This window comes from Argiope bruennichi, chromosome 9 (assembly GCF_947563725.1).
Source record: "Argiope bruennichi chromosome 9, qqArgBrue1.1, whole genome shotgun sequence".
Taxonomy (NCBI): domain Eukaryota; kingdom Metazoa; phylum Arthropoda; class Arachnida; order Araneae; family Araneidae; genus Argiope; species Argiope bruennichi.
The window spans coordinates 125,650,288-125,668,097 of NC_079159.1; the positions used below are offsets into that span (position 1 = coordinate 125,650,288).

Consider the following 17,810-nt stretch of genomic DNA (forward strand, 5'->3'; position numbering starts at 1 on the left):
TTAGAACTGAAAATAGCAAAAACACCAGGCTTTTGATAGTTTTCCTGTTTTCAAAATTTTGATTATAAAGTGAAAAAACTGTGGAAAAGAGGAGTTTGACATTATATTTCAATGCTTCAAATTGTCCCATAAAGGCTGAGAAATATAAATACTGCGCAGTGCCACCAAGACGGATGAGCTTCAAATTCACTTACTAGTAGCCGTTGCAATTTGTTTTAAAGAAAATGCAGTGAAATTTGCTTAGAATAATGCGCATTTGTAGCATAAAGTGGACTTAGATATTTGCTTTGGATTTTGTGAATACTGATACGGTTTGTAATAGAACTGTCACTCGGGTGCTAACTGTGTGTGACATCGAATTCATAAATGTGATTTGGTTGTGCTCCATTTGTGATATTGGCCAAGCCGAATGTGAACGAAAGGAATGGGTTGGATGGGTTGCAAAGAGATTTCTGACACACATAAAACTAAAATTCGACAATTTTCCTTAGAAGGCATTCTTCTTATAAAGAGTTTCTATGATTTTTCTGTTATGTGTTTTATTCATTAAGAGTACAAATAAAATGCATAAACTTCTTAGTAGATGTTTAAAGAATAAGTATTTGGATATCTTTTCATTAACTCTCTATCCAAAAATATGGTATGCATTTGAAAGTCATATTTGCCCGTATTTAGGAAATGCAAGGTTATTCAAAAGGAAGAAGTAGATTTAAGATATTTATTAAATATTGATTTAAAATATTTAATGACAAGAGAACAGAAACACATCACTGGATAGAAGAAACCTTTCATTCTGAATACGGAGCTGCTATTTGTTTATGACAAAATGGCGATGCCATAGGAAAAGTTTTGTATGCACCGGTATACAGTGAATCAGACTATTGCAGCGTGCATTTCATTGTAAGTTCAGCAAAGAGCCGCCTCGTGATAAACACGAAGCGCTGTGCGAATTTACAGTTGACAATGTAATGAATGATTCTTCAATATTTTCATTTGCCTTCATTTCTCGTTTCGTACGATTTCGATTTATGATGGAAACTGTTCGATTTAAATTCATCCTTACTTTTTCTTAGTCGAAGTACAGAAAAAGTATTGTAGTTGTCAGAATTTCAATGAATATCTACATTATAGACTACCAGGAGTTTGAATAACACATTTTGGACATTTTATGTGTCTGTCTGGGATAAAGATGATTCAAAAAAGCTTTGAACAGGAAAGAGGAAATTTGGTACACTTTTTTTACACCATATTTGTTGATTTCTGTCAAATGTGTGCAAAATCCCTTCAGAGGAAATGTATTTGTCCGGCTGTCCGAATATAAGTTAACACGATAACTAGAAGGGAGCAAGACGGGTAAAATGTGGTGCACACATTTACCATCTTAAGTGTAGATATCTATCATATCCTCCTAGAGATTGACCTTCTGTCGATCTGTACTTTCATAAGCATATAAATATCTCAGAAACGTCATGGCTTAAAAACATCACATTTGAATTTTTGAGTACAATTGTAGCTTTTTGGGAAATTTTAGTTTGAATCGTCTGGAAAAAACGTGTCTAAAATATAAAATCAGTTTTTGTGTTCTATTAATCTCATGGCAAGTTAATAGCATACGCCAAAACAATTGCCAAGGATCGCTCGATAGATTCAGTAAAAATGCCAGATTTGCCCCAAAGATTAATTTTTCGTTACTATTGTTCGCCAGTACTATGGAAGACATTTTCGGCCTTGGCCAAGGTCCAACATTTTTTTTCAGGGTGGAGAGTATAACACCTTTATTAGAGAGTTTTTGGCAAGACCATTCTTCACTGGTTTCGTATTACCCCCCCCCCCCCCAAAAAAAGCGATTTTCTGCTGAAACAAGCATCTGGACAATTCGAATGAGTCATGTGGAAACCAAACGACGATTTCTGAGTCCTATGTGATTTGTGCGTCCACATACCGTTTTATATAGAGAGAGAGGTTCAGTGATAATCATTCCTTCTGGTGAAGTTTTTGACTATTGGATATGAAAAATCTAAAAAATTTTAATTCGTTATTACTATTTTATCTGTAATTCAACTTTCATCAAATCGTCTGCTTCCAATTTTAGAGCTTGTCTTATTTTATACTAGCCGCCTTTGGCGACCAGCCGGTTCGCCAATCTTAATGTTCGTTAAAATTTTAATAATTAAATATTTTATGCAATTCCTACTTTAATAGCTTCTTCATCAAAATATTTTAAAACTTCAAATTTTGATTGTCATATAATTCATTCATAATATTATAAAGGCCTTCAGTTATAACGTAATATGTATCTCTCTCATTTTCTGTTAGCACCGTAGAATTTATGCTTTAAATTAAAGTGGAAAGAATTAATCTTCAATTAATATAATAATATTTTTTACTGAAACAAAGCATTTTTTTATAATCTGATTACTGAAAATAGAGTCACTCAGCGTTTAAACTTTATGGGCACGAAAGAATATCTTTCTTAATTTATGTAATATCTCAAGAATATCTCAACAAAATTTTCTCAGATTCATCATGAACAGATCGATTCATTAACAATATTTAATTTTAAATGCATCAAACACTAAGAAAATAAAATGAATCGTTTAAAATAAACGGTTGAAAACAGGTTTTAAAAAAACTACTTAAAAAACGATGTACTTAAAACTATAAGCATATACAAAAAATATATAACTAACATAAATACATTTTAATTACAAAAGCATACAACGAACCTAAAAATAATTTAAATCCAGTCCGCATCTGTTGATAATAATTCGTCAATACAATGCGGAATTCAGAACACAAAGCGCATGCGTGAATTTTCAACGCCAGTTACGTAACGCAAATACGTGATTTTTTTTCTACGCCAGTTGGGGTAACGCTATGCGGATTAGAAATTTTTAATTTCCTTTATTCTGTTTTATTTTAATTCAAAAGTACTTCAGAATGAATCTGAAGGATCGATTCATTAACAATGTTTAATTTTAAATGCATCAAACATTAAGAAAATAAACAGAATCGTTTGAAATAATCCGCCGAAAAATACTAACTCTAGCCTCATTACTGTTGGGAGAAAAGAAAACCGGAAGCCTTACTCATTTGGCGGTGGCGAAAATTGAAGATTTTTTTGGCGGAAAAGTTGGCGGTGGGGAAAATGGAAGATTTTTTTAGCGGGAAAGTTAGTTTTTAATTAATAATTAAAATTCTAATTAAAATTTCAAAAAAATGGACCCCAGGTGCACATTCCCGACCTCTAAGGTATACATGTACCAAATTTGATAGCTGTATGTCAAATGACCTGGCCTGTAGAGCGCCAACACACACACACACACACATTGAGCTTTATTATAAGTATAGATATACTTATAAAAGGGAATGTTTGCAAGTGCAGATTAATCTGTTATGTTTACAGCCACTAAATTTTGTACAATAATGACTCGATGTGTCTCGAAGTCTGAATTATAAACTTATAAGTAGAAAAAATTTATTTTATTATATATGTTTCTTTGGATGAATTTTCACGGAACCGTGCAGGTAATGAGCATTAGTTCTTCAAGACTTAACAAGAAGCCTAATGAGATTTAAGTGCCAAAAATTCATGAAAATTAGTTTTAGTTCATTTGAATTCCTATAACATCCTTTGCAATACACTGTCTGATTTTAGTTTTTTTATTTTATTTATATATTTATAGTTGTTATAAACATGTCTTTATTTTTAGTTAGTTTAAGTTTTTACTGTCTACAGTACAGCACGCTATTTCATTGTGGCTGGGGGGAGGGAAGAAAACGTATAAAGCTTTTCCTCCTCTCCTTCCTGCTTAGACACATATTTCTGGACGCACTTTCGAGCCAAATAATTCGCGAACCGTTCACAGAGTGAAATGTATAGATATGGAAGGGCCGTTTGGTTTGCTCTGAGCTGTTGGCGAATTCGAAAGGAACTGAGCTCAAATTTGGACGTGTTGGAAGTCCCTGCAATCCTTCAACGAATTTAAAATGTCAAGAGTATAAACTAAGGCGCATTTTACTTTCTGCCGATTGAATTTCTTTCACTGTTTATTATTATTATTATGTGGACAAATGCAACGCTCTGAATTCATATATTCATATGAATTTCGTTTTTTATTATTAGAGTATTAGCATGTTTGTTGTTTATATAATTATAACTTTGTTATTTATTCCGTTTTACAACTTTGTCGGAAAAAAATTTTTCTCTCGGAATTTGGCTTTCCTGGCTATTAAATTAATAATTCGGGATACAAAAATATTTGAAATTGTATTAATTTAATAAAAATTAAAATTCATATATAAAAAAAAAATTTCTTTTGATTGCTTTCAATAGTTTAGCTTAAAAACAGATTTAAGTATCAAATGCCGTGTATTTAAATGTTTTAAATCTTCAAAATTTAAAAAGAAGTTCAAACTTTTACTATACAAGTATATTAAATGTCTTTTAACTAAATGTCAGCACATAGTCAAATTTAACAAGTGAGAAACGGATTCTATTTAATTAAATTTAATAGTGTTGACAAGATTAATGTTCCAAAATTAAATACATTTTTTTTGAAAAGTACACTTTTATAAATGCATTAAAAAGTAGAATCTTATTTTAATTATTTTCTCATTTTTAGCTTTTGATATAAAGTTATTTATATTTTTGTTATTACAAATATTACTACCAGATGTGGCCACTTACTAAAATTGTCTAGCATTGTACAAAAACATCGTTCATATTCAAATTACAGATAATTAATATTTAAATTTGTTATTAAGTTAATGAAGTCAATTTCTAATTTAAAAGACAAAATTCGTTTTGATATGCCTAAATATCAGATGTTTATGATAATACGTTTTTATGATAATAATAATTAATATATGACATAAAATTTGGCTTGTGGCTAGGACTTTAAATTAAATTGACAAATCGGTTCTTGGATTAAATGACAATTAAGCTCTGAATGTTTTAAAATAGTATATTATCATCAAGAACACAGAAGTGAGCAAAATTTCGAAATCTTAACTCATCAGAAACGTGGTAATAGTTCGATAACAAAAGATGAAAGAAATCAAATTAAATAAAAGCGTTTAATAAAGTATTTTGCCACTTGATATGCTGCGATTACTTGTTACATTTTCTGTCCAGTTTTGAAAGTGGTTGAATGACATCTACGATTTAAGAAATTGCATCAATGTTAAAATAACCAATAAAAAACGCAAACCCCGAGTAACAGCTCGAAGCGGCCCAGCGATGGTCCTAGAATTCTCGTGGTGACGTCTCCCGTACCGCATCCAATGTCCAAAACGATGTCAGTGTCGTCGGGCGACATCCGCTTCTTGTAGACCCCCAGGATTTGGCTGGCATCTCGAACCTGGAACGGATTCGCCTGGGCGTACAGTTCGGGATCATTCATGGCCTTAAACCTATAGGGGGTGGAGGGAAATTAAATTAGATTCGTACTTTTAGACCAAATCATTTTAGCATATCAATGTTTTTATTTTAATTCATCTGTTATATAATCGTTAAAAATTTACCTGTGAATGGCAACCATAACGTATACTCGCACATGCAATGTGCATTGAATATACAAGTCAACATCCAATTTAGTGCCTTAAATGTTTTTGTGTGTAATTCGTCCGCCGGAAGCAAACATGACATTAATTTTTACCCATCTGCTCTTGTTTATAAGATATGACTGCTGTGTTATTTAAATAGATGCTTAAATTCATTTGCAGTAATTTAATTAAAGAAGAATAAATAATAGGCGAATAGAGCACACGGTTTCTTTCCCCACTGCAAAAATTTCTTTTGTTTGTTTGTCTTGAGTAAACTTTGTTAACACTATCTTTTGCATTTCTAAAAGTTACTTGCCTTGACATGAGTATCTGCCCACATATTGATTTGTCATTTGTCTTTATGTCCCATTGAAATGATTCACTTTCGTTCGCTACCGTTCAGGTATGTAGAACTGCCAAGCTTCACGTTAACTAAATCAAAATAATTTTCAACCTTGTGATTGCCTCAACGAGGATAAATGACAGATACACGCTCTAATTCATGAGCTGAGTGAGATGAGAACCATTTGTGAATATTTTGATTTGGCGACCCTTATTTGAGGGGAGGTTACTGTTTTTCCCCCTGTTTATTTCTTTTGTTTTTTTATAATTATTATCTTAGGTAAGCAAAAAGTTATTCTGATCAAGAGATTTCATGAAATTGATATCTTTTATGCAACATTATTCTATTTCGTTCTCTTTAGGGTTCACGAATGACACTTCTTTCTACAGCAACCATGTTCTTTCTAATAAATCACTCTTTTTTAAATAACCAGCACCGTTCTGCTATTCCACTCAAGAGACCAAAATATTTGTTTCTTGAGTGGAATAGTTGAAGGTTGACGAAGCAACATAGCATTCCTTGCTGAGAAAAAGATAGTCAACCATTTAGTCTATACAAATTGCCCACTGATGTTCGTAAATTTGATCTTCAAGATCAAAGCTGTGGAATCGTATTATTAGTTTTTTTTATGCTTGAATATTACATACATATTCTGTTGGTAACAAATAATAATATTTTTCTTTCTGTCTTTTCATTCATCTGTTTGTGGAATAATTTTTTCTTTTTTAAATATTTTATTTTTTGATTACTCAATTCATTAAATCTCAAGCTATAGAGCTGATGAAGATATTTTTTTTATTTGAAATCAACCGCCTTTTGCAATCAGTAGCCCGGATTAATGTTCGCTAAAATTTTCAGTTAAATATATTGTGTAGCTTTGGTCTTAATAGCTTCTTCAGAACTTTGATAGGTTTATAATTCATACTATTTTAGAAACTTCACGCCGTTTTACTCATTTTACTATGCAATTCGTGTATTTCCGGTTTTCTAAAATTTGTAAAAAATGGAATCACTCTATTATTTCCTGAAATAATAAAAATCGCTTTAACAGGTGCATAATGTTTGTAAATATTATTGCATAGAATTTTTCATACAATTGTCGTAAATAAAATGCTTTCTGTGCGCACCGAAATTTGAAAAAAAAAAAAAAAAAAAAACGCGTTTTGAGGAGGCTTGGGGAAAAAACCCTATTATCTTTTTCTCACTGTTAAGGCTCCTCCTAAATGTTCAACTTTTTAAACCTCTACGAATTATTCATTTTTGTAATGTCCTCTTTTTTATTAGACTGAAATTGAAAAATAAAATTTTTGAAAGTACCAATGTTCCCTTTCCCTTAAATATTTGATGATCTGTCATCTTCATGGTTTGTATGACGACCTACATAATGTTTTATTCTTTTACCTTTAGTATTGCATGTTTTTCCAAATAAAGCAATTTTTAACGTCCGTGAAAACTCTCTCTTATAAAACCATTTCGGGGACTTCCTGCTGTTCTGTCACTCTCGATTTTTGTTAATCCAATTCCTAGAGACACGTGGAACCCAAGTGTCGTAATCGGCGTTTCTATTTTCACGTGCTCCCCGATGTTTGTGTGCATATTTATGGAAATGCGCGGTTGCGTTTTAGGGTTGTGTGCCATCGTTTTGGGGACCGGGTCGAAGCGGGGGTCCAATTATTTTCGCTTTTTGTTAATTGGGCTCGAGAAAAACTGCATGCGACGAAATTCGCTCTTGGCGATGAAGGCCCTAAGGGCCGGCACGTGTTGGAAAAATGCGACATTTCACCCTTCACGTGTCCGAACATTAGCAGGAATTTATATTTCTAGATTTTTCTGCATTGACTGAAGACCTTCGGGATCGAAATCACTTCAGAATCTTCGTCTTATTATTGACTTGTTCCTTTTGGAGACCAGTTAGTTCGCCGGGAATATTAGTTTCTTATGACTTCACTTAAATCTTCAATTATTGCCTTCCTTTCCGTTTACATGCACAAGATTTTTACTTCGTTTTGATTCAACTCATTAAAATATTTTGCTAAGGAAAATTTAGAAGTGCTTATTAATTTACTAATAGAATGCACCGATGATTGACGTGCTAACAAGCTTTGATGTTTTTCAACTAAGTATTTTTAAGCATCAAATAGGAACAGACAGATAGTATATATGTGCGTGTATGCTGTAAATTAAATATGGCAATGAAACTTTCTTCACTTCAATTCCGAACATTATGAAGAAAAATACGTTAGATTAGTAATATAACAATTTAACTGTTTCTAAATTGTTTTCACAAAAAGCATGAGCGAATTAAAAAATAATAACACCAGAAGTCATGCGAAAGAGGATGGTGAAGGGGGTTCGTTTTCACTTTCTCATTTACGAAATAGAGAGAAAATATTGTAATTGACAAAAAAAAAAAATTCAAACTTTAGATTTTGTCGATTCTTTACATTTTAGACCTCTCCGAGTTCGAAAGGTATATTTTTAGCATTGCATTTGCCTGTCTGCGGCAAATATAAAACTCTTTGAGCTAAACCGATGAAGTTTGGTATATGAGCTTTATGCCTAAATTGTAGCGTAATTAAATTGTAATTAAAGCGTGTTTAAAACATAAATTCGATTTTTGGAAACTGTTAACCGCATGCCAGAAATAATTTGCGAAAATATCGGCCAAGAAACATACGATAGAATCAGTAAAAATGTTAATTTCACGGCAAAGATCAATATTTCATGATTTTGTTCGCCAGTGCCATGCAAGACATTACCTGAGATCCAACATTTTTTACGGTGTGACAACTTTATTAGAGTACGTGAAAGAAAATTTGAGGGAAACTACTTCCGCTGGTTATTTTTGGGTTTTTTATGTAGTTTCTGTTAATACGCTCGCTTAGTAATTCATCTGAAAACGCTGTTATTTTTAAAATTGTTGTTTAGCTTAATTTCTCTCAGATTTTGATATGCCCAGCTATGCCAATATCAAGGTTCCTAAATGTATCTGAAATGCGAATCATAAAATCTGCAGCAAGCCAAAAATCTTTCCACATTAAATAAATTCACAAACACAGCCAAAAAAAAAAAAAAAATGTTTTCAAAATACATGATGACATTTCCAACGCTCACGTTGCTTCTTACCCCCTGGTAATTACTTGTGGGCTGTCTATTATCGGAATTCTGTTTTAGTATCGATTGAAACGTCTTATTATTATAATCGTTCGATGATTGAATTCTTTTCAATTCCAGCTGTGTGGTCGAAGCTTGAACGATCTGTCAAGCCAGGAATGACCGCTCAATTCCATAAACCCTTCAATTCTGCAGATGAGCAGTTTCTCTGTTCTTCAAGTCTCAGAAAATCATCTTCAAATCACCGGGAGTTATGCATAAAATAATCAAGAAAATCCTAATTGGAGTAAAATTAAACCAAAAGATCGTATTCATTTTTTCACCCAACATTTCTTAATATTTCTTGGAATGAGAAAACGGATTTCCTCACAAAAACAGTTTGGTGTTGAACCTATACTTTGAAAGGATTGTACTTAAAGATATTTTCACTCATTACCATAAAATCTAGCTTCATATTATGTATCAAACTTTTGAAAATAGCTAGTATCAAGAAATGAGGGGCTATTTTTTTTATCTCCTACTAAATGGGTAAAAAAAGGGGGGGTGACATGATAATAGCAAGTCTCTAATCGGTTTATTAACCATTCAGGCAATTAAGTTTTAACCCTACTGTATACATTTGGAATCCTTATTGTCCTTCCTGTATTTTTTTTTTTTAAATATGGACCATATTCTCTTGCAAAAACTGTTTTTGGTGAGCGTCATTTGTAAATTCTTTGAATACTGAATTATTTTTTTTACTTATATTAACTTTGGTTTCTTGGCATTAGATGACAGCCTTTTTACTTAAAGAAAGATCTGAATGAGTTACTACATTAAAAAAAAAGTCTACTAAATATCTACGATCAAAGAACTTTTGGTGGCCTCTTCGTGACATTATAAATCTTTTAAGTTAAAATTTCATCTTTTGCACTCGGAAAAGTAATTTGATGTATATTAATGCACCTAATACTAAAGTATATTGATTGGTTCGAAATATAAATATATCTCATTGTTTTACAATGAATTTAATCGAAAAATTATCCTACATATTCTTACTACTACTTAAGTATTTTTAACAGTTAATATTAAATGACTAAATAAAACTTCAAAATGATGCACCCTATTGAATGGTGCCTTAGAGGATTTCAAAGAGTTGTCTGAAAAACGAACTCAGAAACTTCCTGTTTCTCCCACGGAAAAACATCAGTGTGGGAACTCAAATCTTCGCATCGACATCAAACATTGACACCAAAAAAAAAATGTTTTTTAATTAAAGGACAGATTTAAAACTTTTTTTTTTTTTTTTACGTCGAACATAAAAAGCAATACGACTTCGAAACATGAGTTTTGCTTTTTCTGTACTTATATATAGAACAAATAGACGCAGGCGAAGCTTCAGTTCCAGTAGCTACTAAAACCTTTGTCATCTGACTTTTTAAATGTCTACTCCACATAAAGTTGAGAGTTTTTGTTTCTCGGTGCCATATTTAACGCGCACAAAGGCCACGTGTGCCACAGATTTTAGTGAGAACCGTGTCTCAAACAAGGGATCCTCCGACACAGAAGCGAGAACTTTTTCGCCGGTTAACTCTTCAATCAATCTCATTAGGACGTATAAATTGCCACATTTTCAAGCGACTCAAGAAGCTGAGAAATCACTTACATTTGTGAAAATGTTTTGGAAATCGGAGGGGACCAACAAAAAGTCTTTTAAAGGTTGAAAATGTGAACTTTAATTTAGGATAGTGCTGTGATAGATAAAGTTAAAATCATTTTTTTTTTCATTCAATATTTTATTTATTTATTTTTGACAACGATATTCTTCCTGCGTTTATTTCAACTTTCGTTGGATGAAAATGCGTCATTTGACCGCAGGTGTGCGCTTCGGCGAATGCGAATTCCGCCTGCGTCTTTACATTTAAGGGAATCCTGTCTTCCGCATTAGTGAGAGAGTCAGTTGCATATTTTTCCTTCCCGAGAGGACTCGCTGGAAAAGGGGGGTTGGACTTTTTTTCGATAGGCGGAGCTTTATGTGCTTTTTACACTCTTGTATATAAAGTATTTTAATTTTCAAAAAAAAAAAAAAATCGTGCTCGAGAGTTTAAACGAATTTGCTCTCTGAGTACAAAAACACATTTGTGAAATGACGCCTGTCTGTCTATGAACATGATCTTAAAAGCGCTTTGAGTTAGACAGTTGATTTTTGGTTAGTGGAAATACCAAATTTGTAGATTACTGTCAAATTATGAACGAAATCCATTCACAGGATATCTGTCTGTCTGGTTACGATTATTCCAAAATGCAAAGAGCTATGTAGATAAGACTTGGCACGCAGGTTTAACATCTAAAATATAGATTTTTATCAAATTTTGAACTTAATCTGTCAAAGAGTTAAAGGTCTATCGGTCTTTATTTTCGCGTGCGCGTTAACGCACTAACTCATAAATAGAATGGCTTAAATAAATAAAATTCGGTATGTGATTACAATTGTAGTTCCGTGTCAAATTTTTTGTTTTATTCGGTTCACAAAAAAAGCTTCCAAATGACATAATCGCATGAAAGATGCTGGGAAAATATTAAGAGTGAAGCGAAGGTCTGCATTCCATAACTATTGTGCACTGATGCCATGGAAGGTATTGACAGCCTCACCCCCAAGGTTCATAATTTTATGTGGGAAAAGAAGGATTTAACTGGGGATGTGAGAAAGTTTTAGGGAGACTGCTAACTTTGTCATTATGATGCTATTGTTCTCATAATCATTTAAAATTAAATAATCGCAACTGAATCCCTACAAATATCTAGTTCCTTTCGTTTGATGAAAAAATTCCTTTCTGGAAAGCTAGACAGGCTGAAGATATAGAATCATTGTCTTATAATAATAATAAAACTTTTTATCTAAAAATTAAACTATTTTCAATAAAACTATTTTAATTGACGCAATCATTTCCGAAAAGTATTCATTGTTAGCACCTTCTGCTTAAAAAAAAAAAATCCCCATTTTTATTTTTAAAAAGAAATTCTCCAAGTATCCTTTTTTACCTGCAGTTACATAATTTTTGCTTCTTCTATTAAGCTGACAGCTTTCAATAATTGTCGTTAAATCCTGCTTAATTCGTTGGGGGGGGGCAAGGCTTTCTTATAAATAGACCCTGTTCCTCTTGTCTTATTTTGATTTTTCGTACATAGTATAAAATACAGTTAGCTATTAATCTCGTAATACCGTCTGTCGGAATATTCTGTTATCTGAAATACTTTTGCATTTCGAATAATGTCATAAATGTGTCTGAAGGAGTTTAGGTTATTCATTGCATATTTAACAAAGCCAAGAAATACACTTATTTAGGCAATATTATACGCTTTTTTAGGCAATATTATTGGGACATCCTTACACCTGTATTGTTTATTACGTGCCTGGAACTTCTTAATGAAGACAAGTTCTATGGCATCATAATGCCATTAGAAACTGCGCAGGTTGTCTTCTGATTGCAGATTATCATCCGTAGCTTCGTTTTCTTATTCTTCGTGTCGTCTGCACTGGTAACCAGTGGGAATAGTCTCTCAAAAACTTTCTCGCATACTCTCTAATAAAGGTTATTTTATTGTTTTAGACGCGTTTGTTCCCAACTGATTAAACCTGACACAGAATTACAATGGCAGGCACAAATTGACATATCAAATTCGATTATCATTGCGTTTTTAAGTAAAAGCGTTTATATGCTTCTAAAGGTACAAACAGATAGACGACCCACTCTTGTTGGATTTGACTCAGAATTTGAGTGCATCTACACTATGGATGTTAAATCTATGTACCGAATTTTAGTCATCTAACTCTCTTTATTGTTATCGTGTTAACTTATACTAGAATAGCCAGACTTCTCTGAATACATTTTGCTCAAAATTGAGTGTGAAGACCATGCACCAAATTGCATCCATCTATCACATAGTGTTTTTGAGTTATCTTTGTAACAGAACGGACATTTTCTAAAACTGTGTTTTGCGAATTCATTGAGGTCTAACCTCAGAGTTTCGTCGAGACTTCGAGTTCGAATTTTTTTTATGACTGTAGTCCTTTCTCTATACTTCAAATATGAGAAAGTAATAAATAGGTTCTTTCTTGATTCACTTCCAATGATCGAAGAAAGTCACGCGTTTAAATAGTTGATGAGACTATGAAAATGGTTTGAAGTTCATTGCAAAAATATTATGTTACAGAAAATGATGCAAAAAAAAAAAAAAAAATTAAAAATTATTAAAATCTAGAAAAAGTATTTACTTGACAGATAAATAATGAATAAAGCAATTCTATGTATTTTCAATTGATACAAATACCATAATATAATATTTTTAAAAAAACAGAAATATAAACATCAATATTTAGCTGTATTTTAATTGATTAAAATTCAAAGTAAAATTTTTAAAAAAAAATATTCTTTGTTTCACATTTTCACTTACTAAAATACATCTGATGATATGTTTTTTAGAGCACCTACACACACATATATTCTCCTTATTTATTAGTAAAAATTCTGTAGAACTGTTAAAGTGTAGAAAAAGAAATAGAATTGTAGACTTTCTTATAAGCACTTTTCCATCTATTACCTAAAGCGGGAAAAAAAATGATAAAATAGTATTATTTTCATGCTACTTTCTCTCCCCTTTCTTAGCAAATGTTATGCGAACTTAAAATGTTAAAATATTGTAATTGAAACCCGTAAGAATTAAGTTGTATTCTTTATTTAATAAAAGATGAAATATCCAACCTTGGAGATATATTATTATTTTCATGTTCCTTCCAAATGAAAAATAGTCACAAAATGATCGATATGTATCAGCAGAATTTGAAATAGAACATGATAAGATTAAAGTTATAATATATGAAATCAGACATTGGACCATCTGAACAACGTGTTCAAGAAGATAAAAAATATATTTTATATCAACAGACGGTGGAATGCTAAAGCGCGAACAAGTATTTTAATGAAGGAAAGATTCTTTTACTTCAATTATTATAATACACAAACTTTCTATTGTCTGTATCTTTATTTTTGATTAAAATAAGAAAACACACCAAAACATTTAGAAAATGTTAAATTAGCCCAAATCATTTTTAAGAACTGCTGACAGTTAACTATTTTCATAAATTATTAATATTTTTAAGTATGTTTTTAAGCTGTTTAAGTGGTAACAAATATATATTTACAATATGAAATATAATGCAAGCCATTGTTATCCTTGAAGTTCGATTTCCTTTCATTTCTTAAAACCTGAAAATAGTTTTCAAGCTTTCTTTTATTTCAAATAGATTCAAAAATTGATTATTTGTTTTTAACAGAGTTTTTCAATAAGGTAAAGTAAATCTTGTTAAAATATCATTCTTTTCCCGTTTTGGCTATTTTATATTCATATTAAATTCGTTACCTTTGAAAAAGCAACATGACGTTTTTTTTAACTTACTTCATTAGATCAAAACGAAACAACTAATATCTTCGAGAATCAATCTGAAACTCTTTATAAATCTTAAAAATGAGGATTAAAAAAAACATTCAAAAGTTTTAAAAATTAATCTAGAAAATAATCTTTCATTTTAAAAAAATTACGTAACAAATTTGTGTTTAATTAATATTTTGCAAGGTACTCAATGTTAGCATTTCAATTTTCAAATGCTGTCGATGTTCTCAAAACGCCTATTTTAGAGATTGAATAATCATACTGAAATGAATGAATGCAGACTTTGTTATGAGAATAAATAACGTTAGCTTTTAAAATAGCAGCCAAGTATCACTCATGATGTCAGGCATTTGACCCTTATCAGCATGTACATTTTATTTATTGCAATAAAAGAGAAAATAATTGTTTGGAGCATTATTACGAAAAAAAGATGCAGAAAATAAAAATGAGCCTTCTCCCTTATATACTTTGCCTTTCACGTATCAAACGATTCATTTTCAAGTGTCTTTAAATTGCCTTACGTGAAACGGACTGTATCTAGATCTAAATTCGGGATATAAATTTTGAAATTTTCAAAATTTAGTAAAAAGAATTATTTTATTCTAATTTTCCTTAATTGCTTATTCGATGTTTTTTATTAAGCTCTGCTCTGACTATATTTAAGACAATTTATTCATTTATGACTACAACTGTTGCAAAAGTGTTTATAATTTATTTTTATCACTAATCGAAAACTGAAAACAAACATGGAAATCATTGTCGGAACCATTATTGATATTTTCTCTCTCTTTTCCGACCGATCCTATTCTATAACAGTGAATTGCTACTTACAATATTTGTATTATATCCAGAAATGCCTTTTTGTAATTTTTGTCAACAGCTCAATTTATTTTGCTATCTGATTTTAATCATCTGAAATTTCTGATAAACGAGGACTAGGTTTAAAAATGAATAGAATTAAAGCAGATTTATTTTCTGAAAGATACCGAAAATTAAATCGCTGCTTAGGGTTCTAATTTTATTTTACTTTTTTCGCTTACATTTGAAATTTTTTCTATTGTTTATTTGTTTCAACAGTTTTGTCCCTTATGTAAAATTTCCTGAATATTAAATAACTAAAAAATTTAGTGTTGCAATATTTCGTATTTTGTAAAAAATTAAAAATTTCTGAACTTTTAATATTTATATTTTAAGTGCCGTTGACTCTATGAATTCTAAGTTAACTCAGTTAAAGAATCGAGCAATAATATTAATAATTTCTTAACAGAGAAATTCTTTTAAAACGGATAATTTTTATATGAATAGGTTGTGTAGAATTTCTTCCATTATATTAATACTAAATGTCGTTAAATGTTAATTAAATTGGTATTCATACTTTATATTTTAGTGACTAGATTTCAGCGTAAAAATATTGATAATTTTATAAATAAATCCAGAGCTTTTTTCAAATTTTTGTAATTAGATAAATTATATTACTTTTTTTAATGAATATTACTTTTTTATGAATTAAAATATTTTTCTCAAACTGTATAAAAACCTTGTTAAAAACAAAACACTTAACTTATGAAACAATTTTGAAAGTTTTAATGGAAAATTATTTCAGTACGTGTTCTTTTTATAAGAAACAGCTTTCTTAAGAAAATAAAATTATTATACTTCTTTTTTCCCCCACACTTCTATCTAATATGCAATAAGCGTTGTGATAAATAATAATTTGAATTCCTATAAAAATTCATTCTTATTTGCTAGAAAAAAAAGAGCGTGAATGAAAAAGGGAAAAAATAAGTTCATAACATTTCATTTTAATTATATCTCACTTCGTAATGCTTTTCCAAAATATGCGATTTCATTTTATAGTTGTTTAAATAAACTTAGCGATTGTAAATCGCTAAGATGCTAGTAATCAAATTTACTAAAAATTTAGATGATTAACTCGCCTGAATGGGCGTTCTTATTTTCAGTATTTCCGAGCAGAATATCATATTCAATTTTAAAATAATATTTTAATTCATTCAAATGGAACAAACAAAAAATCGGCTTTCATACGCAAATAAAAAGCATTTATAATTGATTGCTTACCTTTGCTCTTCAAATTTGTTCTTCAAATTTACTCTTCAAATTGCCGGACAGATAAGATGAAATTAAGGTCTGTTATCCCTTTTTATACATAATCATCAGAAATGGTAATGGGAGGGGCCAAGTGCAATCCTTACGTCGTCGAGGAAGGGGGGGGGGTGAGTCCGCTGTCGAATCCTTGTCCTTTTCTTGTTTTATTTTTGTATTTGCATGATTTTTTTTTATTTTATTTTAGTGTAGGGGCAAAATTCCCTATTGGCGCACTTTTAAGGTTTCCTTCCCCCCTTTTTTTAATACAGAAAATCCCTTTTTCAATGGAATCTCCAAAAAAAGGCGCTACTCATTTATTTTTATTTATTTTATTTTTATAAGTTCTAAAAGAGGTTTATTAGCATGTCTGCAGTTATCAAGCGTATTTGGGTGTATTTTAGGTTCTACTCTAGCTCATCTAACGAAATGGAGTGAATTTTTTCTTTATTTATTTTTATTATTTTTCCCCCTTCTGCCATTTATCCATACATTTTCATTCATTGCCTTTAAAATCTGAGTCGCAAAAATATTGTCTGTTCAAGTATTTCCTAATCGCTCTATTTTATTGTAATAAACAGGAACAATAACAATAAAAGGTGAGGAGGGGGGGAAACGCAAAGTTTTTTTTTTTTTTTTTTTTTTTTTTTTTTTAATTCAAAGACAGAAAATTTGAATTTAAAATTTTGATGAATATCCTCGTTTCAAAGCTGACTAAAATCACGTTTTTCGAGTTATGTCTGCCAGTCAGTGGGTGGGGTTAATCCCTGTCATTTTTTTAATAATATCCGAAAATCGAATTTGCGTTTTCCCACCCGATTCTAACCGGCATGAAACTGCACCTGCCGTCACAAAATCACATGCCGAATTCGATGTATTTGGTTATTGCGTTTTTGAGCTGTCGTGATTAAATGCTTCCGTGGGTACGGACGTTCAACCTCTTGTTAGATTTGGCTAACATTTTGATAGGTATCTACACTACAGAAGCTAAATCTGCGTGCCGAATTTCATCCGTCTGGCTCTAATCATCGCTATCATTAAAACTTCTATTCAGACTTCCTCTGAATTTATATTTACTCAAAATTTGATAGATATATACGAATTTGGTGTAAATATCGCATTCCATATTTCATCCATCTAGCTCAAAGCGTTTCAGAGTTATCTTTGTCGCAGGCAGACATTATACCGAAAATATATTTTTCGAATTCAGGCAGGTCTAAAACTTTGAAATTCGTCCAAGTCGCTCATTCGATTCTCTAATAACGATTCTAGT

At 31.1% G+C, this 17,810-nt stretch overlaps 2 protein-coding genes across 3 annotated transcripts in view; one reads left to right on the top strand and one right to left on the bottom strand.

Moving 5' to 3' along the window:
* LOC129983705 (cysteine-rich PDZ-binding protein-like) overlaps positions 1 to 17,810 on the top strand; it is a 46,929-nt gene that overhangs the window by 14,292 nt on the left and 14,827 nt on the right. The gene's annotated exons all lie outside the window — the stretch shown is intronic.
* LOC129983704 (juvenile hormone acid O-methyltransferase-like) overlaps positions 1 to 17,810 on the bottom strand; it is a 31,524-nt gene that overhangs the window by 6,336 nt on the left and 7,378 nt on the right. Inside the window, exons 1-2 of one of the 2 annotated variants that reach the window (XM_056093296.1) lie at positions 16,514 to 16,597; positions 5,214 to 5,415 (exon numbers count right to left, since the gene is read on the bottom strand). In XM_056093296.1, the coding sequence (XP_055949271.1) occupies positions 5,214 to 5,405 (192 nt within the window). In that variant the 5' untranslated portion in view covers positions 5,406 to 5,415; positions 16,514 to 16,597. Of the gene's footprint in view, positions 1 to 5,213; positions 5,416 to 16,513; positions 16,598 to 17,810 lie in introns of those variants that run through there. The other variant, XM_056093295.1, reaches the window with a different exon arrangement.